Here is a 25,868-nt window from a genome sequence, read left to right on the forward strand (position 1 = left end):
GTGAAACGTATGAGCAATCGCTAACGAGCAAAAATACTCACCTTATCGTTGCTCGTTGATACGGTGCTCTATTCCCGATTATCGTTGCTGTTGCAGGACGCAGGTTGTTCCTCGTTCCTGCGGCAGCACACATCGCTACATGTGACACAGCAGGAACGAGGAACCTCACCTTACCTGCGGCCGCCCGCAATGAGGAAGGAAGGAGGTGGGCGGGATGTTACGTCCCACTGCTCTCCGCCCCTCCGCTTCTATTGGGCGGCCGCTTAGTGACGCCGCTGTGACGCCGCACGAACCACCCCCTTAGAAAGGAGGCGGTTCGCCGGTCACAGCAACGTCGCTAAGCAGGTAAGTAGTGTGACGGGTCCGAGCGATGTTGTGCGCCACGGGCAGCGATTTGCCCGTGACGCACAACCGACGGGGGCGAGCACGCTCGCTAGCGAGATCGCAGTGTGTAAAGCGGCCTTAAGATTGGTCCGAGGACAATGCGATCTTTTTGTACTCCGTTTTATTCGCCTGTGTGAGAACCCATCCAAAAGCGACTTTTTAGCAGATACAACTTCGACATGGTCTACACATGCACTGAGCCTAATAATAACAACTATCTGTATAAATATTAAAATCTCATTTAAATAAACCCTAAAATAAAATTAAGGCCTTATTTGGCAACAAGGAGATACGCGGTGCCTCTGGTGATGCTCCAATCACGAGGAACAAAGACCCAATAAATTATAAGCTACAATTTTAGTACATTATCGTAAGAAGTCTGCAGGGACTTAAATAGATTTTTCCATCTTGGACGTTTATGGTCGATCCATAATGATCTGAACTTACTTTGAGAATGGAGCCCCGTCACACTGCCAGTGTTGCTTTATTGACCTCTATGGGAGTCCAGAAAATTGCCTAAGGCTGGGGACACACAGGCATTAATGCAAGTCAATCGCATGACATTCGGTTCACGCTCTGCTGGAGTGTAAGCTGAGTGTCATGCGACTGTCATGCCACTGTGCTGCGATCCTGCGATCACAGCACAGCCGCAGAGGAGAGGGAGCGGGCTTTGCGGAGGAGAGGGAGTAATTTACCCATGTCCTCCACTGTCAGCTGATGCGATTCTCGCACCGCACTCGCTTTACACCGGTGTAATACGCGTGCAAATTGATGTTTCTCTGGCACCCATAGACTTGTATGGGTGAGAGTGAAAATGAATCGGCATGAAAACAGCATGCTGTGATTGTTTACTCAGTCCGATTAGGGCTGAGAGAAAAAAAACCCCGCTCATGGGAGCGGCTCCATACAGTAACATGGGTCCGTGTCGAATGCAATTTTTTTTTTTTTATCGCATTCCACTTGCTTTGTTTTTCTCACCATGTGCATTCAGACTTATATGCTTGCTCAGCTATTTTTGGATATCCCATAGGTGGGACTCATATCTGTCAGACAATCATGGCATATAATTTAGCTTGCCATACATGTCCGAGATCATAGTACCCATTACATACAGTAAGCCCTAAATTCAGTAGCCAATTGTCTCCCAAAGGCTGATTGTAGGGATCATGACTGCCAGAAAGAATGGTGGTGGGGAGGGTGGGGATATGGCAAGAATTGCAGCACCTCAGTACATAGGAAATTACAAGATCATTTATCTTATGTACCAAACTATCAATTTATAAGCAAATGTACCTAAAAGATGCCCTCAATATATGTTTGGCAGAAATAAGCATAATATGTTTTAGGAAAAAAAAAAATCTTAAAAAGAGATCATAAATGATGCTTACAATTGATTGCTAATAATTTGCATAGTAGAATTTGACCAATCAAATCAATATTTGCTGTGACCTCCCTCTGCTTTTGAAACAGCATTAAAACATCAATTCTTCTAGGTACACCTATACAGTTTTGAATGAACTAAGCAGGGAAGTTGTTCCAAACATCTTGGAGAAAGAACCACAGATCTTCTGTCAATACTTGTATATGCTTGCACAAATCCTTCTGTATCCTCAGGCCCTCCGAGACAGATTCAGTGATGTTGAGGGCTCTGTGGGCACTATGGCTACACTTACAAGGCTTCTTGATCTTTAGGCTGAAGCTAGTTCTTAATGACATTGGCTGTATGCTTGGTGTTGCAGTTCTGCTGCAGAATAAATATATCGAACAATGAAGCATAAGAGAAGTGTTTCAATGCTGTGCTGCCGGACAAACCCTTCTCCTCTGCTTCATTGATCAACACTATATTTCGTGGGTCTGCAGCAGCTGGATGCACGCTAACTAAGCGCACTATAGTAGTTGTGACTTGCACAACTTACCCAGGTGAGTGATTCCCTGCATCCCCTTATACTGGTTCCACCAAGGTTTGCGTCTTTTGTCTTTTCAGTCTCATCTAGCAGAATAAATATGGAGCCAGTCAGATGCTTTTTGGATGGTATTACATGATGGATACGTTTCTGTCTGTATTTTTCAGCATTGAGAAAACCATTGATCCTCAACCACATCCCCAACTCTCTTTGCTGAAATTTAACCTCACACTTACCAGCAACCTCCTCCATGCTTCACTCTCGCCAGCAGACACTCAATATTGTGCGGCTCTCCAGCCCATACATGAACAAATTGCCCTTAGTTACAGCCAAATTAGATTTTGGCTCATGACTCCAGAGCACCTGATACTACTTTTTTTTCATCCCAGTTCCTGTTTTTGTGCATAGTTGAGTTGCTTGGTCTTGTTTCTATGTCGAAATTATGTTCTGTTTTTTCCCCCTGCATAACTTTCATGATGACCACTTCTGACCTGACTTCTCCAAACATTACATGAGTTTAGCTGAGTCTCACGGGTTGCTGCCAGTTCTGAGCTATTGGAACTGATAGATATCTTCTGATTTGGAATGGAAGTAACCATGATGTGTCTTTCATCTGCTGCATCAAGTTTCCTTAGCTGACTACTGGGTTTACAGGCCTGAAACTTTCTTGGTGCTTCTTCAAAAGATTGTTAATTGCACATCTTGAAACCCCAGTCTGCTTTGAAATCTTTAGAGAATTAGAAACAAGGCACTCTCAAATGGGGATACAAACGAAGAATTTATTCCATAAGTCTTAAAGCAACATGTGACGTTTCGGCCGGGTGGCCTTCATCAAACAACTTGTTATTAAGATTCTCAGGGTAGTGGTAAAGGCAGTGGTATCCACCACTATGCTGCATGATACCACTGCCTTTACCACTACCCTGACAGTCTTAATAACAAGTTGTTTGATGAAGGCCACCCGGCCGAAACGTCACATGTTGCTTTAAGACTTATGGAATAAATTCTTCGTTTGTATCACCATTTGAGAGTGCCTTGTTTCTAATTCTCTGGACATATGGTGTGGAAACCTACAAGTGCACCCCAACATCTCCTACACTGTGGCTGTGCCTTATCTTGCTATTAGTGCTTTGAAATCTTTGACTAGGAAAGGCCTGGCTGATGCACTAGAACTGCCTTGTGTCTTGTGCTCAGTCTTGCTATGGTGTTTGACTCGTGACATGAAACGGTCTTCTCCAACCTCACTTTTGCAGCAGAGTTTGGCCTTTTTTCACCCAGTTTTAAGCCTCCCACGCAGCCGATTCTTTTCCAGTTAATGGCTATATCATATTACATACAAAAAGAATGATCTTTATCACCTGTTTGCAATAATTGATTACTCAAACACCTGAGTGTAATCCTACAAAATCACTGAATATGTGTAAGGAAACCAAGAAGAATCTGATGCTGTTTTGTAGGCAAAGTGGTCACAACAAGTTATGATCTCATTTAGATTTCTTGTCTTTAGTTTTTGAAAGCTGTGCAGCATTTATCCTGACAACTGGTGAAATAGGTATTGAACACATAACTAATTTTCTAAGTAAATATATTTCTAAAGGTGGTGCAATTGACAGGCATTTTTCACCAGATGTCAGTAATAACCCATCCAATCCACACATGTAAAGGAATCAAACCATAGATGTCTACAAATTAAGTTGTGTAATAATGAGAAATAATGAAGAGAAAAAGTGTTGAAGACATGAATAATGAGGTGCAAAAAGCCCTCGAAAGTCATGACACAAGATGAGATTTATCAGTAATTGGAAAACAATCCTGCCACTTAGTGAAAAATAATATCGGCTGATAGAACCGAGGGCCTATAAATAGATACAAGAAACATCTCAAAATGGGTAAAACTAGTGAGCTGTCTCAAGACCTACGCAACCTTATTGTTGCAAAACATACTGATGGCATTGATAACAGAAGAATTTCAAAAATTCTGAAAGATCCAGTGAGCACTGTTGGGGCCATATGGAAAGAACATCATTTCACCATATATATCGGTCACAACCAGGTGTTCCCCGCAAGATTTCAGACAGAGGACTGAAAGAATTAACAAAAAATTGTCTAAAGGCCCCTTTACACACTGCAACATCGCAAACGACATCACTGTAACGTCACCGGTTTTGTGACGTAATAGCGACCTCCCCAGCGACATTGCAGTGTGTGAAACACATCAGCGACCTGGCCCCTACTGTGAGGTCTCTGATCACTACACATCTCTCAGGACCATTCTTTGGTCCTTTGTTTCCCGCTGTGCAGCATGATCGCTAGAAAGTCTCAGTGTGTAAAGGGGACGTTACAGTGACTTCGTTAGCGACTTCCCTTTCAAAAGTTGCTTTACAAAGTCCCCAATGACTAGCTAGGTCGTTCTGCAGGTCCGTATCGCTGTTGCGTCGTTTTCCAAGTTTGCCTGTTTGACAGCGCACCAGCGACTCACCAGAGACTTTGCAGCGATCCCGGCCAGGTTGGGATCGCTAGAAAGTCTCAGTGTGTAAAGGGGCCTTAAGAGCCAAGAACCCCTGTGGAGAGCTACAGAAAGACCTGGAATCATCAGGTACAATTGCTTCAAAGACAACAATAAGTAATGCATTCAATCTCCGTGGCCTGTATGCATGTCCACCATGATCATTGCTTAACAAAAAGCATGTTCAAGTGTGTTTAAAGTTTGCTCAACAACATTTAGGCAAGCCTCTTAAATACTGGGAGAATATAGTCTGGTCAGATAAGACCAAAATTGAACTCTTTGGGTGTCTTAATATACACCATGTCTGGAGGCCAAAACGCACTGCATATCACCCCAAAAACACCATAGCAACAGTTTGGAGATGGGAACATCATGGTGTGGGGCTGTTTTTCAGTATATGTCATTGGCAAATTTATGTGATTGAAGGAAGGATGAATGGATAAATATAGGAGACATTCTTGATACTTGGCAAATTTATGTGATTGAAGGAAGGATGAATGGATAAATATAGGAGACGTTCTTGATACTTGGCAAATTTATGTGATTGAAGGAAAGATGAATGGATAAATATAGGAGATGTTCTTGATAAAAATCTGCTGCTATCTACCAGAGTGATGAAGATGAAATGAGGGTGGACATTTCAGCAAGACAATGATCCCAAACACACCGCTAAAGAAACTCTCAATTGGTTTCAGTGAAAAAAATTAAAGCTGCTAGAAAGACCCAGCCAATCACCTGACCTGAATACAATAGAAAATGTATGGAAGGAACTAAAACTAGTTCACAGGAGCCCATGGAACTTTCAAGATTTGAAGAGTGTGTATGGAAAAATGGCCAAAATCACACCTGAGCAATGCATGTGACTAGTTTCCCCATACAGGAGGAATCTTGAAACTGTCATCACCAACAAAGTCTTTTGTAGGAAGTACTACATACACTTCAGTAAGTGTGTTTAATACTTTTTCCCTGTATCATTTTTCATTATTACACATAACTTAAGGACATCTTTGGCTTGATTTATCCACCCGAGTGGATTGGATTGGTTGCTGTGTGTGAGATAGAGATATATATATATATATATATATATATATATATATATATATATATATATATATATATATATATATATATATATATATATATGTGTGTATGTATGTGTGTAATATATATTATATATATATATACACACACATACGTACACACATATTTACATACACACACAAAATATATATATACATACATACACACACACTTATTGAAAAGCATTGCAACACATTTTGCTATGAAGGAGTATAAAAACATGGTATGAAGCCCATGTCTTCATCATAGTTGTGTCTACAGGCAGCCTAGCAAATACCGCACTTATCATGCCACTTCATTTATGTTTGCTGATTACACACACAGTAGTAAATAAAAGTAATGTCAATGGGAGCTATAATGAACATCAGCGCTCATATAACGTTCATGCCGCTTCCAATGTTACACAGTGGATAATTTACAGCAGATTAATCTACTTCTCTATAATGTGAGCGACCTCCTGCCGCCATATAAAACAGATTAATAATGACCATAAAGAAAAAGGAGACGACAGGGGCCGTTATCCCTCACAATGTGAAAACTATACAATAAAGTGGTGTCCACAAGAGAAAAGCAACATGATACACACACATACACATGTTATGTTTTATGTATAAATATGGAATGAAAGAAATGGTTTTAAATAGATGTAATAAAATATATACATATGTGTGATAGGACACATGCAGATCAGGTACAGGAGGGCTGCAGTGACATCTACATTACATATGATGACTGACATCAGTAGTATAAGTACATAGTGATCCCACTGGCAGGGCTGGCAATAGCTGTACATTAGGAGGCATGACTGGCCCAGTACAGTGGCATAGTGTCTGGCAGGGCTGGCCCTGATACTCATCTACAGTAATAGTAGTTTATAGTACAGAAGCAATACAACTGGAAATAGACATGGATACGATTGACAAGTTAACTTGGAACAATGCATTGTGTGTGTGTATATATTATACAGTTAGGTCCAGAAATATTTGGACAGTGACACAATTTTCGCGAGTTGGGCTCTGCATGCCACCACATTGGATTTGAAATGAAACCTCTACAACAGAATTCAAGTGCAGATTGTAACGTTTAATTTGAAGGTTTGAACAAAAATATCTGATAGAAATTGTAGGAATTGTACACATTTCTTTACAAACACTGCACATTTTAGGAGGTCAAAAGTAATTGGACAAATAAACCAAACCCAAACAAAATATTTTTATTTTCAATATTTTGTTGCGAATCCTTTGGAGGCAATCACTGCCTTAAGTCTGGAACCCATGGACATCACCAAACGCTGGGTTTCCTCCTTCTTAATGCTTTGCCAGGCCTTTACAGCCGCAGCCTTCAGGTCTTGCTTGTTTGTGGGTCTTTCCGTCTTAAGTCTGGATTTAAGCAAGTGAAATGCATGCTCAATTGGGTTAAGATCTGGTGATTGACTTGGCCATTGCAGAATGTTCCACTTTTTTGCACTCATGAACGCCTGGGTAGCTTTGGCTGTATGCTTGGGGTCATTGTCCATCTGTACTATGAAGCGCCGTCCGATCAACTTTGCGGCATTTGGCTGAATCTGGGCTGAAAGTATATCCCGGTACACTTCAGAATTCATCCGGCTACTCTTGTCTGCTGTTATGTCATCAATAAACACAAGTGACCCAGTGCCATTGAAAGCCATGCATGCCCATGCCATCACGTTGCCTCCACCATGTTTTACAGAGGATGTGGTGTGCCTTGGATCATATGCCGTTCCCTTTCTTCGCCAAACTTTTTTCTTCCCATCATTCTGGTACAGGTTGATCTTTGTCTCATCTGTCCATAGAATACTTTTCCAGAACTGAGCTGGCTTCATGAGGTGTTTTTCAACAAATTTAACTCTGGCCTGTCTATTTTTGGAATTGATGAATGGTTTGCATCTAGATGTGAACCCTTTGTATTTACTTTCATGGAGTCTGCTCTTTACTATTGACTTAGAGACAGATACACCTACTTCACTGAGAGTGTTCTGGACTTCAGTTGATGTTGTGAACGGGTTCTTCTTCACCAAAGAAAGTATGCGGCGATCATCCACCACTGTTGTCATCCGTGGACGCCCAGGCCTTTTTGAGTTCCCAAGCTCACCAGTCAATTCCTTTTTTCTCAGAATGTACCCGACTGTTGATTTTGCTACTCCAAGCATGTCTGCTATCTCTCTGATGGATTTTTTCTTTTTTTTCAGCCTCAGGATGTTCTGCTTCACCTCAATTGAGAGTTCCTTAGACCGCATGTTGTCTGGTCACAGCAACAGCTTCCAAATGCAAAACCACACACCTGTAATCAACCCCAGACCTTTTAACTACTTCATTTATTACAGGTTAACGAGGGAGACGCCTTCAGAGTTAATTGCAGCCCTTAGAGTCCCTTGTCCAATTACTTTTGGTCCCTTGAAAAAGAGGAGGCTTTGCATTACAGAGCTATGATTCCTAAACCCTTTCTCCGATTTGGATGTGAAAACTCTCATATTGCAGCTGGGAGTGTGCACTTTCAGCCCATATTATATATATAATTGTATTTCTGAACATGTTTTTGTAAACAGCTAAAATAACAAAACTTGTGTCACTGTCCAAATATTTCTGGACCTAACTGTATATACACATACACACACACACACATTATATATACACACACACATATTACTAATGTATGCTTATATACATGTCTTACAAGAATGCATAAATACATATGGACATAGACACTAAACTACTGTGTATATATATATATATATATATATATATATATACACACACACATATATTACACACATACACAAACCACTAATGTATATTATACACATACACATTATATATATATATAATATATATATATATATATATATATATATATATATATATATTTTATATATATATATATATATAGCTCACACATTTTATATATTTTATAACACAGACACATATATGCACACATATATATATAGTTATCACACACACACACATGTACATATATAAAATGTGTGTCTATATATATATATATATATATATGTGTGTGTGTGCCTGTGTAATATAGATATAAAATGTGTGTGTATATATATATATATATATATATATATATATATATGTATATATATATATACACACACATTTTATATCTATATTACACAGGCACACACACACACACACATATATATATATATATAGACACACACATTTTATATCTATATTACACAGGTGCACACACACACATATATATAATATATATATATATATGACACACATTTTATATATCTATCTATATTACACAGGCACACACACACACACATACATATATATATATATATATATGACACACATTTTATATATATATATATATATATCTATATTGCACAGGCACACATGCACCCCGCCGGCCGGCCCGTGTCGCACTGACCTGGTTTCCTCCTCACCGGCCTCTTCCTGCCGCTGCAGAATCGCACCTTGCTGAACACCCCCAGCACATGCCTCTCGCACAGTGAGCGGCCGTCCTTGCTGGGGCTGGTGCGGCGCTTGGACGTGCACACTCGCTCGCTGTTGGACTCCCGCGCCTGCCTCTTCTGCCGGATCAGGGAGCTGGCTATCGCCGCAGCCATAGCTCCCCCCGCAGCCCCCTCTTAGGTAGTCCCTTGTGTTAGAGTCGCCGACCGCACGGGATATCCCAATGCTGGGAGAGGGGGGGCTCCCTGCGACTAACGAGCCGCAGATGTATGTAGACAGGTGAGTGAGCGTCCCGCCTGCATGTACACAGCGGCTCTACCGCCGCACAGCTCCGGTGCAGGGCTGGAGCGTCCCGGTGCGTCCCATCTCCAGCACTGAGCACGGGTGTGAGCGCGGAGAGGAGCCGCTGCTGCGGGCAGTGATGCGCTGCTGCTGGGACTCCACAGGTCACTTCGCTCCTTCACTGACTGCAAGCCTCCCGCAGCCTCAGCCTGGCAGACGCCGGCAGCGCACCCTGGCCGGCACACATCATGCCCTCCTCCTGTATGTCCTCATCACACGTGTGACTCTGCCTTCCAGGAGGGCGCCCCTGGCACACAGCTGTGCACGGAGCCTGGCACAATGTCACCGTCTCACCGTGCTGAGCCACAACTTGGGGGAGGTCCCGGGTAGCACTGACAACTTCCCCGGGGATGTGATGGCCCCTGACAGCTCCTTCCACTCACAGTGCCCCATGCACACTGGCAGAGCTGCCCCCCGCACACGGCGGCTGCCCGGGCGGAGGGGATGGGGCGGCTCATGGTGGGCGCAGGTGCCTCCTCACTGCCCTGTATTGCAGCGGGTCTCATCCTCCCTATCTCTGCTCTACGCAATCCTACGTGATCGAGGTTTGGATGAGAAATTCTCAGTCTGACAAGGGGGAAGCCTCTGTCTGCAGAGCTAGGGGGTGTCAAGGGTTAAACCATTCCTAGAGCAAAGGAAGGCCCACAGGGATTGGTGCTCCAGGGGTCACATGGAACAGCAAAGGGTCAGAAGACCCTACCAAGGGGTAGGAGGTAAGTAGTGGCCAGCAGCATGGCTGACCCACTGGTGAGGCTGGTAATGGAAAGAGGCAGGCACTATCATCTTCTAACACTACTACACCCTCATCTATATTATCTATATGGAGGCCACAGCACTGCAAGGGTTAAAGCTCCTCCTCTGCTACCTGCCAGAGCTGCTGTGCCCTACTCTGATAGTTTGCTTTTAGCTGGTAGCATGATTATCTCATCTCAGTAAGAGCCACCTACTGTGCTGGTGACTGATAGTAATCCAGGTATCAAGCTAACAGTTCGAACATTTACCCACCTTACCTTGCATAGCTCACAGGTACAACACTTACACAGGCTACCTGGCCCAGCTTAGTTACATCTACACAGGCTACCTTGCCCAGTGTGCTGTTACAACACTTACATAGGCTACTTCACCCATTGTGCTGTTACAACACTTGCACAGGCTACCTGGCCCAGCTTACAGTTACAACACTTACACAGGCTACTTCACCCATTGTGCTGTAATAACACTTACACAGGCTACCTAGCCTAGCATGCTGTTACAACACTTACACAGGCTACCTCAGCCATCGTGCTGTTACAGCACTTACACAGGCTACCTCAGCCATCCTGCTGTTATAATACTTACACAGGATACCTTGCCTAGCATGCTGTTATAACACTTACACAGGCTACCTCAGCCATCGTGCTGTTACAGCACTTACACAGAATACCTCACCCATCGTGCTGTTATAATACTTACACTGGATATGTCACCCATCGTGCTGTTACAACACTTACACAGGCTACCTCACCCATCGTGCTGTTATAATACTTACACAGGATACTGTGGCGCCCCTGACCTGGTCAGGCACCACTGAGTACTGCACCCATGCTGGGGACAGTACAACACAGGTAATCCAGAAGGCTGACCGGGGTGTGGAACACAGGCGCATAGTGACCAGGTCTCACACATGTACCCATGAGAGGACCCCTGGGGAACCCAGGAGGGGGCAAGCCTTCACCTTCACTGGAATAGTGGAGGGGGTAGAGCCTCCATCTCCTCTCAAGGGGTGTGGTGGAGAGTCTGGTTGCTAGGTGGCGTAGGCAAGAACAGGAGAGGAGGAGCAGTGAGTCAGTTAGAGCAGAGAACTCCATAGGGCTCAGTGAGGAGCAGACCTGTGGGGCTGTTGCTGTCTAACAGCGCCCGCGCAGTGGCTACAGACGGGGGAGAACGGTCAACTAGGAGTGCTGCCTGAAAGCCAGCTTCAGCTAGCGAGTGCAACGGAGTGGGAAGTAAGGAGACTGCTAGAGAGCACCAGGCCCAACCGGGGGGCAGATCCCGAAGCGAGGATAGATTCACCTTTCCCTGCTAAACCTGCCGGTGTGGGGCTCTTAAAGCCCACACCACAACACTACAAAAGCCGCAGCCACGTAACCGCAAGTTTGGGCCCATAGGTCATAGGAGGCAAGAGGCTGGAGTGGCCTGGTCCGGGGAACAAGCACACGGCAAACAACAAGGGGAGAGAGGCTGCAGCATCTTCCCTAGGTGACCCCCATAGGGACTCAAAGTCGGGGTCACCCCAAACCACCAAGGGCTAAGGAAGGCGAGTCAGTAGTCACCCTCATAAAGTCAGCCTGAAGGATACCTGGTTCCCACCTGGTTCATCTCAGCTACGCCCGGGTTACTCACCCTGCCATCTGAAGTGAGTAAAAACCCTGAAAGACATCCTGCCTGTGTGGTCATTCTGCGACTTGTGGTACTACAAACCTACACAGGGCCCTGGGGCTTGCCTCACTCTCAGGAGGCTACTACATCTAACTGCACACACCATCAGCCCCAGGCGACCCTCAACCTGCAGTGGCGGTCCCTACTGGCCGCAATACTGAGAGTGGCGTCACGATCAAAACAGAAGATTTCCTACCAGTGACGGAGATCCAGCAACGTGGAGTCCCTGAAGGTAATGCACCGACACCGACACAACACCTGTGGGGCTTCACATCACCTCACCCATCATGCTGTTACAACACTTAGAATACCTCACCCATCGTGCTGTTATAATACTTACACTGGATATGTCACCCATCGTGCTGTTACAACACTTACGCAGGCTACCTCACCCATCGTGCTGTTACAGCACTTACACAGGATACCTTGCCTAGCATGCTGTTATAACACAAGGTAACTCTCCCCATGCCTTTAAAGAATTTACAGAATACTTTAACAGGGACTAAAATAGGTTCCATTTAAGACATCAATGGCAGGGCCAAAGGGACCAATGTGACCTACACCTACTTTGAAAACAGAGCCACATCTCGCTGCTCACAATATACAGCTGTCCGTGTATCAGTGTTGCTCTATTCACTTCTATGAGTTGCTTGTTTGGCTATTATTGGACTGCTATTGGTGGACTCGAGGCCTATCCCGTATCTTGCCATACATGTCTGAGATCAGAATACCCCATACGATAAATAAGCCCTAAAGTCAGTAAACAATTGTTCCCCACAGGCTGATTGTAGGGATCACAACTGTTAGAGAGGTTGGGAGGCTGAGAGGAAGCTAATTTTTACTTGCATATGACAAGAGCCTAGCCTTTTTTGCAGCAGCTGACTACATAGAAATTTACAAGATCATCGTATTATGTTGCGTTATTAAGGCGCAGAAGTCCTAGATATACACAAATGGTATGGTCACCTCATATGCATAAATATCTACCCAAACTAAGGTCCAAGATATGACCATAGATAAAGAAGGCAAGAACACATACAGTACAGACCAAAAGTTTGGACACACCTTCTCATCTCTAGAACAACTGTTAAGAGACTTTGTGCAGCAGGCCTTCATGGTAAAATAGCTGCTAGGAAACCACTGATAAGAAAAGGCAACAAGCAGAAGAGGCTTGTTTGGGCTAAAAAAAAACACAAGGAATGGACATTAGACCAGTGGAAATCTGTGCTTTGGTCTGATGAGTCCAAATTTGAGATCTTTGGCTCCAACCACCGTGTCTTTGTAGAAAACGGATGGACTCTACAGTCATGGCCAAAAGTTTTGAGAATGCTACAAATATTAATTTTTACAAAGTCTACTGCTTAAGTTTTTCTAATGGCAATTTGCATATACTCCAGAATGTCATAAAGAGTGATCAGCTTAACAGCAATTACTTGCAAAGTCAATATTGGCTAAGAAAATGAACTTTAACCCCCTAAACAAATTTCAACATCATTGCATTCCTGCCTTAAAAGGAGCAGCTAACATTGTTTTAGTGATTGTTCCATTAACACAGGTGTGGGTGTTGATGAGGACAGGGCTGGCGATCAATCAGTCATGATTAAGTAAGAATGACACCACTGGACACTTTAAAAGGAGGCTGGTGCTTGGTATCATTGTTTCTCCTCAGTTAACCATGGTTATCTCTAAAGAAACACGTGCAGCCATCATTGCTCTGCACAAAAATGGCCTAACAGGGAAGAGTATCGCAGCTACAAAGATTGCACCTCAGTCAACAATCTATCACATCATCAAGAACTTCAAGGAGAGAGCTTCCATTGTTGCCAAAAAGGCTCCAGGGCGCCCAAGAAGGACCAGCAAACGCCAGGACCGTATCTTAAAACGGTTTCAGCTGCGGGATCGGACTACCAGCAGTGCCAAGCTAGCTCAGCAATGGCAGCAGGCTGGTGTGAGTGCTTCTGCATGCACTGTGAGGCGGAGACTGCTTGAGCAAAGCCTGGTTTCAAGGAGGGCAGCAAAGAAGCCACTTCTCTCCAGAAAAAACATCAGGGACTGACTGATATTCTGCAAAAGGTACAGGGAGTGGACTGCTGAGGACTGGGGTAAAGTCATTTTCTCAGATGAATCCCCTTTTCGATTGTTTGGGACATCTGGAAAACAGCTTATTAGGAGAAGAAGAGGTGAGCGCTACCACCAGTCTTGTCTCATGCCAACTGTTAAGCATCCTGAAACGATTCATGTGTGGGGTTGCTTCTCAGCCAAGGGAATCGGCTCACTCACAGTCTTGCCTAAAAACACAGCCATGAATAAAGAATGGTACCAGAATGTCCTCCAAGAGCAACTTCTCCCAACTGTCCAAGAGCAGTTTGGCGCCCAACAATGCCTTTTCCAGCATGATGGAGCACCTTGCCATAAAGCAAAGGTGATCACTAAATGGCTCATGGAACAAAACATAGAGATTTTGGGTCCATGGCCTGGAAACTCCCCAGATCTTAATCCCATTGAGAACTTGTGGGCAATCATCAAGAGACAGGTGGACAAACAAAAACCAACAAATTCTGGCAAAATGCAAGCATTGCTTATGCAAGAATGGACAGCTATCAGTCAGGATTTGGTCCAGAAGTTGATTGAGAGCATGCCAGGGAGAATTGCAGAGGTCCTGAAGAAGAAGGGTCAACACTGCAAATATTGACTTGCTGCATTAACTCATTCTAACTGTCAATATAACCTTTTGGTACTCATAATACGATTGCGATTATATTTCTGTATGTGATGTAAACATCAGACAAACACAATTAAAAACCAGAGGGCAACAGATCATGTAAAAATATAATTTTGGTGTCATTCTCAAAACTTTTGGCCATGACTGTACATGCCTGGTTCCCAACCGTGAAGCATGGAGGAGGAGGTGTGATGGTGTGGGGGTGCTTTGCTGGTGACACTGTTGGGGATTTATTCAAAATTGAAGGCATACTGAACCTGCATGCCTACCACAGCCTCTTGCAGTGGCATGCTATTCCATCCAGTTTGCGTTTAGTTGGACCATCATTTATTTTTCAATAGGACAATGACCCCAAACACACCTCCAGGCTGTGCAAGGGCTATTTTACTAAGAAGGAGAGTGATGGGGTGCCTAGCTGAGTATATTTCCTGTTTTTCTTTATATTTTTTCTTTAAAAAAAATGTTTTTTTTTCCTTATCACTAATAAAAATTAATTATATTTTATTTTGATACTGGCCTCATTTCTGGGGTCCTGAAATACAGACCATATCTTGTTGCTGTTCTATATTGAGGAGGTGTTTCCACATCCATGGCCGGCTTTAGGCATGTGCGACTTGTGCGGTCGCACAGGGCGCCGACGGCCATGCTTCGGGGGGGGGGGGGCGCCGCAGAGAAGTAAGAAGTACATTTCCTGCCTCCTCTGGTCCCAGCACTGCGTTTTTACTGTAACCACCGCCGCGCGGGCAGCAGGCTTTGTTGAGAGGAGCCGAAGGGAGACCCTATGATTCAAGCTAAACGTACTGCCTCTAGCGTCGCCTCTCCATCCCTTTCTTGAAGCTTGGCAACCGGGCGCCAGCTGCCTCTCTGTGCGGGAGGCCGGCCGCCTGTCTGTGCGGGCGGCCGGCCGCCTCTCTGTGCGGGCGGACGGCCGTCTTTGCGGGCGGACGGCCGCCTGTCTCTGCGGGCGGACTACGCCAGATGACCTGGTCTCCACAGTCACTAGACCTGAACCCAATCGAGATGGTTTGGGGTGAGCTGGACTGCAGAGTGAAAGCAAAAGGGCCAACAAGTGCTAAGCATCTCTGGGAACTCCTTCAAGACTGTTGGAAAACCATTTCTGGTGACTACCTCTTGAAGCTCATCAAGAGAATGCCAAGAGTGTGCAAAGCAGTAATCAAAGCAAAAGGTGGCTACTTTGAAGACCCTAGAATATAAGACATATTTTCAGTTGTTTCACACTAAGTATTTCATTCCACATGTTTTAATTCATAGTTTTGATGTCTTCAATGTGAATCTACAATTTTCAGAGTCATGAAAATAAAGAAAACTCTTTGAATGAGAAGGTGTGTCCAAACTTTTGGTCTGCACTGTATATAATACTAAAGTCAAGCTTTTTATTAACTAAATGGTTAAAGTGAACCTGTCAGGTCTGTTATACACCCAGCACCACGAGCAGTTCTTGCTAACCCCTGTGTAACGCCTGGTCCCACCAGACCCCGAGGGGGGAGCTCTCCCTCACATCTGCCCAGTCCCAGCATGGCTCCCACATGCACTCCTGCCCCCACTCCCAGGCAGAGAAGGCCTTCCACTTACCGGCCCCAGGGCTCTGCAGACGTTGCTCCCACTCCTAGGCCTGCTGCAGTTCCCTCCTCACATAGAATTGCTGTAGGTGATTCTAGGCTGCGTGCGAGGCCACGCCCCCTTTCTTAAAGTGGCATGCCCCAAATCCTGGAAGTGATCTCAGAGGTCACCTGCTGCCTAATAGGTATTTAAGTTCACTTCCCCCGGCAGCAGGCGCCCTAGCAACGCCTCTATTAGTGCATTGCCAGTGTCCTAATCTGTTTATGCTATTGTTTATGATCCGTACATTTGTTTCCTGATTCTAATCCTGTGTCTCACCGTAGTGCCATCTATACCATTCCGGCTGTGGACGTCACCACCTATTCCTACCGTGGACGTCACCGTGCCATACCTGCCGTGGACACTATCTATACCGTACCGGCTGTGGACGTCACCACCTATTCCTACCGTGGACGTCACCGTGCCATACCTGCCGTGGACACTATCTGTACCGTACCGGCTGTGGACATCACCACCTATTCCTACCGTGGACGTCACCTGCTGTGAAACATCTCCGGTGCCACTTCCGTGTTCCGCCTGCCGCGGACATCGTACCCGAGCCACGCCTGGCCGTACAGAGACTCCTACCTCCGGTCCCTGGCTGCCGTGCATTTAGGCCTTCTGAGGAGGCGCCGCACAGTCCCTGTATAGGGGTTCGCTGCTGGCCGTCTTCTCAGGGGAGTCCGGTGCACGGTCCAGTGGGTCCACCTCCGGACGTTCGCCGCTCCTCGGTGAGCGCAACACCCTGCCTAACCGTCCCTGTATACACTAGCATAGATAAAGAGATCTTTAGAAAAGTATTTCTAAAGATCTTATATCATATGTTAATGAGCACGGGGACTAGTCCCCTGGGAGTTGCTTTCCTGGCTAGTTGCCCCCATTAGCATGCTAGTCGCCCCTGTGGGTGTACTAACATGCTAATGAATACGCAGCATCATAGGATGATCTCACTCACTTCTCCGCCACCATCGCATCAGACACTGGATATCGGCTCAGTGCAAATGACCCCGGAGTTTGGGTCATGCACACGCCGGGTGTACGCGTCCTGGCTTCAAACTGAAGTAGTGCGCATGACCGAACCTCCGGGGTCATGCCACAGAGCTGAAATACAGTGTTGAGCGGCTAACCCACAGGCGTGCTAACATGCTAATGGGGCCGCCTAGCAAGGGAAGCAATGCCCTTGAGACTAGTCCCTGGCCTCATTAGCATACGATAAAAGATCTTTAGAATTACTTTTTCTAAAGATCTCTTTATCTAGTGTATATAGGGATAGTTAGGCAGGGATTAGCAATATCCTCGTGGCTCTGGGTGCATATTGTACCTGACAGGTTCCCTTTAAAAATATATAAAAAACAAGAAAGAAACTTTTCTAGTGAAAAGGGACACAAAAAGTCTATATGTGGTAGAAGTTTGTACTTTAGTACAATTGATAATACAGCCGATAATTGCCTGAAAAAGAAGTGATCGCAGTCTCATTCATAAGCTTGTACACTGCAGGGAGCCTCGGTAAAGTGTCCCACACACCTCTACGAATGTTTCGCGACTGCTTCTACTGGAGGCGTGAAACAAGCAGTGGTTTAGTTTTGTTCTGAGCTTGGATGCAGACAGCTAATACAGCGTGCATATTTATATCATCTGTGATATTCCACATTTTTGTGGTCTATACTTAATAATTTATTGAGGTGTTAATATATTCTGTAATAAATATCAATGCGATTGTGTTAACTTCTTTTCGAGGCAATTATCGGCTGTATTATTAATTGCACTAAAGTTCAAACTTCTACCACTTTAGACTTCTTGCTCCCCCCTTTAACTAGAGGAGTTTGTTTCCTAGTTTTATATATATTTTATTTATTTTTTTATAAAAAATAATATAATGTATATATATTCTTGCCTTCTTTATGTATGGTCATAACTTAGACCTTAGGTTGGGTACAGATACTTATTGCATTATGTACAGAATATTAAATTTTACACAAGACATTATAGCAAATTTTTATTTATTATTTATTTTTATTATTTTTATTAGAATATTAAATTTTACACAAGACATTATAGCAAATTTTACACAAGACATTATAGCAAATCTGTTAGTAGGATCAACCCTGCTAAGGTGTTTATAAGGGTATGTAGGGCATAGGAAGCTTAATAAAATGACACCTTGATATCTGGAAACCCATTACATAGTTACATAGTTACTTAGGTTGAAAAAAGACCTAGGTCCATCTAGTTCAACCTTCCTCCACCAGTTCTACATTTAGTCACTAAGTCATTTATAACCAACAATGTTTTGTGTACTGAGGAAATCATCCAGCCCTTTTTTAAAAGCTGTTATAGTATCTGCCATTACTACCTCTTGTGGTAGGGCATTCCACAGTCTGACCGCTCTAACTGTAAAGAACCCTTTCCTATTTAGGTTTCGGAATCGCTTTTCTTCCACTCGCAGTGAGTGCCCCCTAGTCCTTAGTACTGTCTTTGGAAGGAATAAGTCATGTGCCAGTCCTTTATATTGACCACACATGTATTTATACATATAAATGAGATCTCCTCTGAGACGTCTTTTTTCTAAGCTAAACTTATCTAACTTTTTCAACCTGTCATCATATGGGAGGCCTTCCATTCCTTGTAATAGTCTAGTTGCCCGCCTTTGAACTGACTCTAACTTCTGAATGTCCTTTTTAAAATGTGGAGCCCAAAACTGGATCCCGTATTCCAGATGTGGCCTTACAAGTGATTTATAGAGGGGTAACAATACGTTGGGATCACGGGATGTAATCTCTCTTTTTATACACCCTAAAATCTTGTTTGCTTTAGCAGCTGCTGCTTGACATTGAGTGCTGCTGCTCAGCTTATTTGTAATGAGAATACCCAAGTCCTTCTCCTGTTCTGTAGTCCCGAGTTTACTTCCATTTAATGTATATGCAGCTATAGGATTACTCCGTCCTAGGTGCATTACTTTACATTTATCAACATTAAATCTCATTTGCCAAGTATCTGCCCATTCTGACATCTTATCCAGATCTTTTTGTAATATTGTACTATCCAGGTCAGTTTTTAATATCCTACATAGTTTGGTGTCATCGGCAAAGACTGACACTGTACTATCAATCCCATCCACAAGGTCATTAATAAAGAGAGTAAAAAGAATCGGTCCAAGCACAGATCCCTGCGGCACCCCACTGCTGACTACAGCCCATTTAGAGAATGTACCATTTATGACTACTCTTTGTTTCCTATCTTTTAGCCAATTCCTTACCCAGTTGCATATTGTGTCCCCTAGTCCTTGCTTCTGGAGCTTTATTATAAGGCTATTGTGTGGTACAGTATCAAATGCCTTTGCAAAGTCCAAATAAATCACATCAGCTGCATTACCAATATCCAGGTTTGAACTTACCCCCTCATAGAACCCCAACAGGTTGGTTAGACACGACTTATCTTTCATGAATCCATGCTGTTTGTCAGTTATCATATTATTTTCTGCAATATATTTTTGCATGTCATCCCTTAAAATGCCCTCAAAAACTTTGCATACTACTGATGTCAGGCTTACTGGACGGTAGTTGCCTGGATCTACCCTCTTACCTTTCTTAAATATCGGTACCACATCAGCAATCCTCCAATCCTGAGGCACCAACCCTGTTACAAGTGAGTCTAAAAAGATGAGATACAGCGGTCTGTCGATTACGGAGCTCAATTCCCTCAATATTCGTGGATGAATGCCATCTGGCCCTGGGGATTTGTCAATGTTTAATTTACTCAGACGTAGGCGTACTTCATCTTGTGTTAAATTAATTATATCGGGTGGTGGACTTTGATTTTTCACTTGTTGAATGATCCCTGGTACAGTCAGTTCCTTGGTGAATACAGATGAGAAATGCCTATTTAATATTTCAGTCTTTTGTTTGTCCTCTATAACTAACTTGTTATTATATTTTAAGGGGCCGATACTATCCTTTGTTTTCCTTTTGGCATTAATGTATTTATAAAAGATTTTGGGATTTATTTTAATGTCATTGGCGATTTTTGTTTCAGTAGCTAATTTTGCTTGTTTGATTTCATTTTTACATTTCCTATTGATATCTTTATACTCCTGCAATGCTATTTCTGTATTCTCAGCCTTTAAGATTTTAAATGCCCTTTGTTTTTGTTTTATTATACTTTGTACAGTCTTATTTATCCATAGTGGTTTCTTTTTATTCCTGGACATTTTATTACCACTGGGTATACGTTTTTTACAGGACTCTAGTAGTATATCCTTAAACTTACCCCATGTCTTATTCCAGAGAAAGCCACATTTTTCTTAAATGCAGATGAGCTGATAGGATCTAAGGGGCACTTTGCACACTATGACATCGCAAGCCGATGCTGCGATGCCGTGCGCGATAGTCCCTGCCCCCGTCGCAGCTGCGATATCATGGTGATAGCTGCCGTAGCGAACATTATCGCTACGGCAGCTTCACATGCACTCACCTGCCCTGCGACGTCGCTCTGGCCGGCGAACCGCCTTCTTATTAAGGGGGCGGGTCGTGCGGCGTCATAGCGACGTCACACGGCAGGCGGCCAATAGAAGCGGAGGGGCGGAGATGAGCGGGATGTAAACATCTTGCCCACCTCCTTCCTTCTGCATAGCCGGCGTGAGACGCAGGACACAGGTAGGAGATGTTCCTCACTCCTGCAGCTTCTCACACAGCGATGTGTGCTGCCGCAGGAACGAGGAACAACATCGTAACATCGGTATTTCCCAATTCATTGAAATGACCGAGGCTACACCAATAATACGATTACGACGCTTTTGCGCTCGTTAATCGTATCATAAAGGATTTACACACTAAGATATCGCTTGCGACGCCGGATATGCGTCACTTTCAATTTGACCCCACCGACATCGCACCTGCGATGTAGTGTGCAAAATGCTCCTAAGGGCCAGACACAGATCTCCCTGAGAATCTGTCTCCTTACCTATTTTTAAATTAAAGGCAGAATTACCAGTGTGAGACATGTAGATCAGAAGAGTAGACTGTTAGTCATTACATGTCTCACACTGGTAATGCCCCCTTTCATTAAAAATAGCTCAGGAGTCAGATTCTCAAGGAGCTCTGTGTCCTGCCCATAGATCTTAACAGATATTGTACATGTTGAGTAAAGCACGGATTTCTCTGGAATAAGACTTTGTATTGCAGACATCAAGATGTCATTATATTCAGCTTCCTATAACCTACATGCCCATATAGACTGCTTAGGAGGGTTGATCCTATTGACAGGTTCCCTTCAAATTGCTATCCTCTTAAATTATGCCATCAATATGTTTTGCAGAAATTAGCATAATATTTTGTAGGTAAAACAAGGCTTAAAACATAGATCTCAACTAATTTTTACACTTGCCAATATCTTCGATATTAGAAATGGGACAATGGCATCTCAAAACCTGTGGTGGAAACATGGGGTTTATATGCACATGCTTGTCATGTATACAGATATATATTTTTTTTGTTTGCATCGGATATTACCTACTCTATTAATATGGTATTCCATTGTAATGTGAATGTAAGTATAAAATACCAAGGAATCCCAATATCCTCCCAAAACGCTGAGCTTACAACTTGGGAATATATTTTCAAATGTGATGGTTACATGTTTTCTGCTAATGAAGTCCTATTTATAGGAACTTCGTGCCCAAAAGATATGAGGCAGTGCTTGAAAATAATGATGGCCGCACAAAATATTGACCCTTTGGGTACAATTTGGCTATTTTCAGTTAGGGGTGTACTCACTTTTGTTGCCATCAGTTTAGACATTGATGGCTGTGTTCAGTTATTTAGAGGGCACCAAATTTACACTGTTATACAAGCTGTCCACTGACTACACTACATTGTATCAAAGTGTCAGATCTTCAGTGTTCACCCATGAGAAGATGTAATAAGGTAATTACAAAAATATGAGGAATGTACTCGCTTATGTGAAATACTGTGAATGTTTTCCATAGGTCATCACCCAGAATGTCTTTCACTGAACAGGTATGCCTTGTCAGAAGTCATTTGTAGAATCACCGGTCTTCAGAAAGTGTTTGCGACCATCAGGTGTATTTTGCAGAGGCTTGGTGCACAGGTCCATACAGTGCTAAGCCCTATTCCACAACTGATCTAAACCACAATGTGGCAACAACCACTCAGCTACGTAACGAGAAACAGTTTCTCCATTATTTTAAGACATGAAAGTCACATAATCTGTAAAGCTAGAATCTTAAAGGTATCCTCAAATATAGTCATGAAAATGATCAATCATAATGATCAGCTCTGGCATGGCTATGCAGATCAAATAAAAACTAGAAACCTTAGTATAGATCCCAATCCCTTGACATTGTTGGTGGAGGGTTTGGCCTCTAGAAGAGGATTAATTTCCTCCATATATAGAGCACTACTTTACTACGTTCCATGATAGATTCCCCTTAACATCAAAGACAGGTGGGAGGAAGACGGTCCACTTTTGGATGATCAGTGGGACTCTATTTTGAATTCAGTTCGCAGTCTATAGTCTATCCCTATCAGATGCCCAGAGATTATTTCAGGTGTACCTAATACGCAGGAAGTATAAAATGCCTGCGTTCCCAAACAAAATTACGGTAAGGAGTGACTCATGCTGCCAGCGCTGTAATTTATCTGATGCCCACATTATGCATATGTTTTGGGAATGTACTAGACTTGGACAATGCTAGAACACTGTTTGGATACATAAGCAAGGGTGTATGGAATAACATTGCCCTCTGATCAAAGGTCTGCGTGTTGGGTATTATACCGGATACTACTGAAGAGGACCCACTTGTGATCGGTATGACTAGAGTTCTGTATATAGCACAGAAAACCATTGCCTTCCATTGGAAGTAACCTGCCCCCCTGATGGTAAAGGAGTTTATCGATAGAGTCAATAGTACTATACGGCTGGAGAAAGGAGTATATGTTAAAGAAAGGCTTTCGAAAAATTTGATAAAATCTGGAGCGCATAGCTCAATAACCCGGGACACCCCTCCCAAGTGTTACTATTAGAGAACCTGTTTCCTATGCTTCGGTAATTACCCTTATATTCTTAATAAGCTCCCTCTGATTTGCTACTTTACAGTAAGGTTTCATGACTATGTTCATTACTCATATCACTTAGTATTAAGTGCCTGAAAGTTTTTAGTTTCATGTTGTTAAAGTTTTCCTCTGTTCTTTTTTGTTGTTTTATGGTGTTTTTGTTTTTTATTCTCTTTATAAATGTTATATATATATATATATATATATATATATATATATATATAGGTCAGACCCAAAGGGGCCCTCGGTATTATTAGTTCTAATGAGATATGGGGGGAGGGGTTTCATTAGGTGCTGTATATAAGGTGTTTGTCTTAAATTTGTATGTAAAAATGTTTAATAAAAATAATCTGATTTTAAAAAAATCATAGTGATCAAAATATTTCTGACAAGGACAGCCCCAAGAAAGGAAGAGCAAGAGTTACTTCTGCTGGTGAGAATAAGTTCATCAGGGAAACCAAACTCAAAAGCTGGACATTGACAAGAACACCTCAAATAACAGCCTTCATAAATAAGTCAAAGACAACAAGTAGCAGACACATATCAACAGCAACTGTACAGAGAAAACATAGAGACTTGTGTGGACCAAGCAACATGAAGACTGGACATTGTTCACTGGAAATCTGTACTGTAGTCTGATGAGTCAAAATTCAAGATTTTTGATACCAAACACCATGTCTTCAGGAGATGAAAAAAAAAGGTGTACAGATGGATTCTACATGTATGGGAGAGATGTGATGGTGTGGACATGCTTTGCTGGTGACACTTTTGGTGATTTATTACAAATTCAAGACACACTTAACCAGCATGGCTACTACAGAAGTCTTCAACGATATGTCATCCCATTATATTTTTGTTTTGGATGACCATCATGTGTTGCAACAGGACAATGACCCAAAACACATTTCCAGGCTATGTAAGGACTATATTTCTAGGAAGAACAGGGATCGATTGCTGCATCAGCTGACATATCCTCCACAATCACCCAATCTTAACCCAATTGAGATTACTTTGCACCAGTTAGACCTCAAGTGAAAGCAAAGCAACCATCAAATGCTTAGCACCTCTGGGAACTACATCAAGATGGTTGGAAAGCTATTCCAAGGGACTACCTAATGAACATGCTTGAAAGAATGGATGTGTAAAGCTGCCATCAGAATAAAAGAGGAATAATATGAGGCTTCTATGCTTTAGCACTATTGTTTGTTTCACACTTCTTACTTCACTCCCAGCTTCCATTTGTGCTCTTTCATGGTTTTGCTGCCTTCAGTCTGAATCTACAATGTGCAAATGCAAATAAAAACAAAAACTCTTGCATGAATAGGTGTGTCCAAACTTTTGACATTATATATATATATATATATATATACATATACAAATAAGAAAGCCGCGGAGACACCATCACGTGTTTCTCAACGCTGGCAGGAAACTAGCCAGGTCTTTCACCGGGAAGGAACAACCACGGGAAGGGCAGTCTCCAGTCAAGGAGACCACCTATACCAAACATGGTATCCATCCACAGACAGCCGTTTCGGGGTATTTGCCCCTCATCAGTGTGGAGTAGGAATCTGGCTAGTGGGGGCAATGCCTAGTATAAGACTACTTAAGCAAGCATTGTTGACCTTAGGGAGATCAACATATCCACTGCGGAGACACCATCACGTGTTTCTCAACGCAGTGATTCTAGAGCATTGCCCCCTGGGAAGTATGCAAATAAGAAAGCCGCGGAGACACCATCACGTGTTTCTCAACGCTGGCAGGAAACTAGCCAGGTCTTTCACCGGGAAGGAACAACCCATACTCTAGGCTACAGGTGGCCTTTCAAATACTGCACTTATCACGTCACTTCCTCCGCTGATTTGATTATACAGACAGTAGTAAATGGCAATGTCAGTCAGCGGAAGCTATAATGAATATTAGATCTCATATAACATTCATGCCACTTCCACCATTGAACAATGGATGATTTACAGCAGATTAATCTACTTTTATATAACGTAAGTGACCTCCTGCCTCCATATGAAAAAACTAATAATAATGAGCTGAGACATAGGAGGCATAAAACAAAAAGAAGACCGTTATCCTTCACAGCACGTGAATTCTACAAAACAGTGGTGGCCACAAGAGAAAAGCAACACAGTATATAAATAGGTGTAATGTGACACGTAGAATTAGGTACTGGAGGGCTGGCAGTGGTATTTACATGACATATGATGACTGACATCATTAGTACAAGTAGAGAAAAGTGAAATAGTGAGCCCACTGTTAGAACTGGCAATATTTGAACATTAGGTGGCATGACTGGTCAGGTAGAGTGGGCATAGTGGCCTTGATATCAATGTACAGTTGATAATAGCTTAGAAT

At 43.1% G+C, this 25,868-nt stretch overlaps 1 protein-coding gene across 5 annotated transcripts in view; it reads right to left on the reverse strand.

Moving 5' to 3' along the window:
- FGF12 (fibroblast growth factor 12) overlaps positions 1-25,868 on the reverse strand; it is a 744,802-nt gene that overhangs the window by 254,667 nt on the left and 464,267 nt on the right. The window contains exon 1 of one of the 5 annotated variants that reach the window (XM_075340485.1): positions 9,289-9,995. The exons of the other annotated variants lie outside the window; for them this stretch is intronic. Within the exon in view, the coding sequence (XP_075196600.1) occupies positions 9,289-9,487 (199 nt within the window). The 5' untranslated portion in view covers positions 9,488-9,995. Of the gene's footprint in view, positions 1-9,288; positions 9,996-25,868 lie in introns of those variants that run through there. 5 annotated transcript variants of the gene reach the window in all.

The sequence above is a fragment of the Anomaloglossus baeobatrachus genome, chromosome 3 (genome assembly GCF_048569485.1).
Source record: "Anomaloglossus baeobatrachus isolate aAnoBae1 chromosome 3, aAnoBae1.hap1, whole genome shotgun sequence".
NCBI classification, from domain to species: domain Eukaryota; kingdom Metazoa; phylum Chordata; class Amphibia; order Anura; family Aromobatidae; genus Anomaloglossus; species Anomaloglossus baeobatrachus.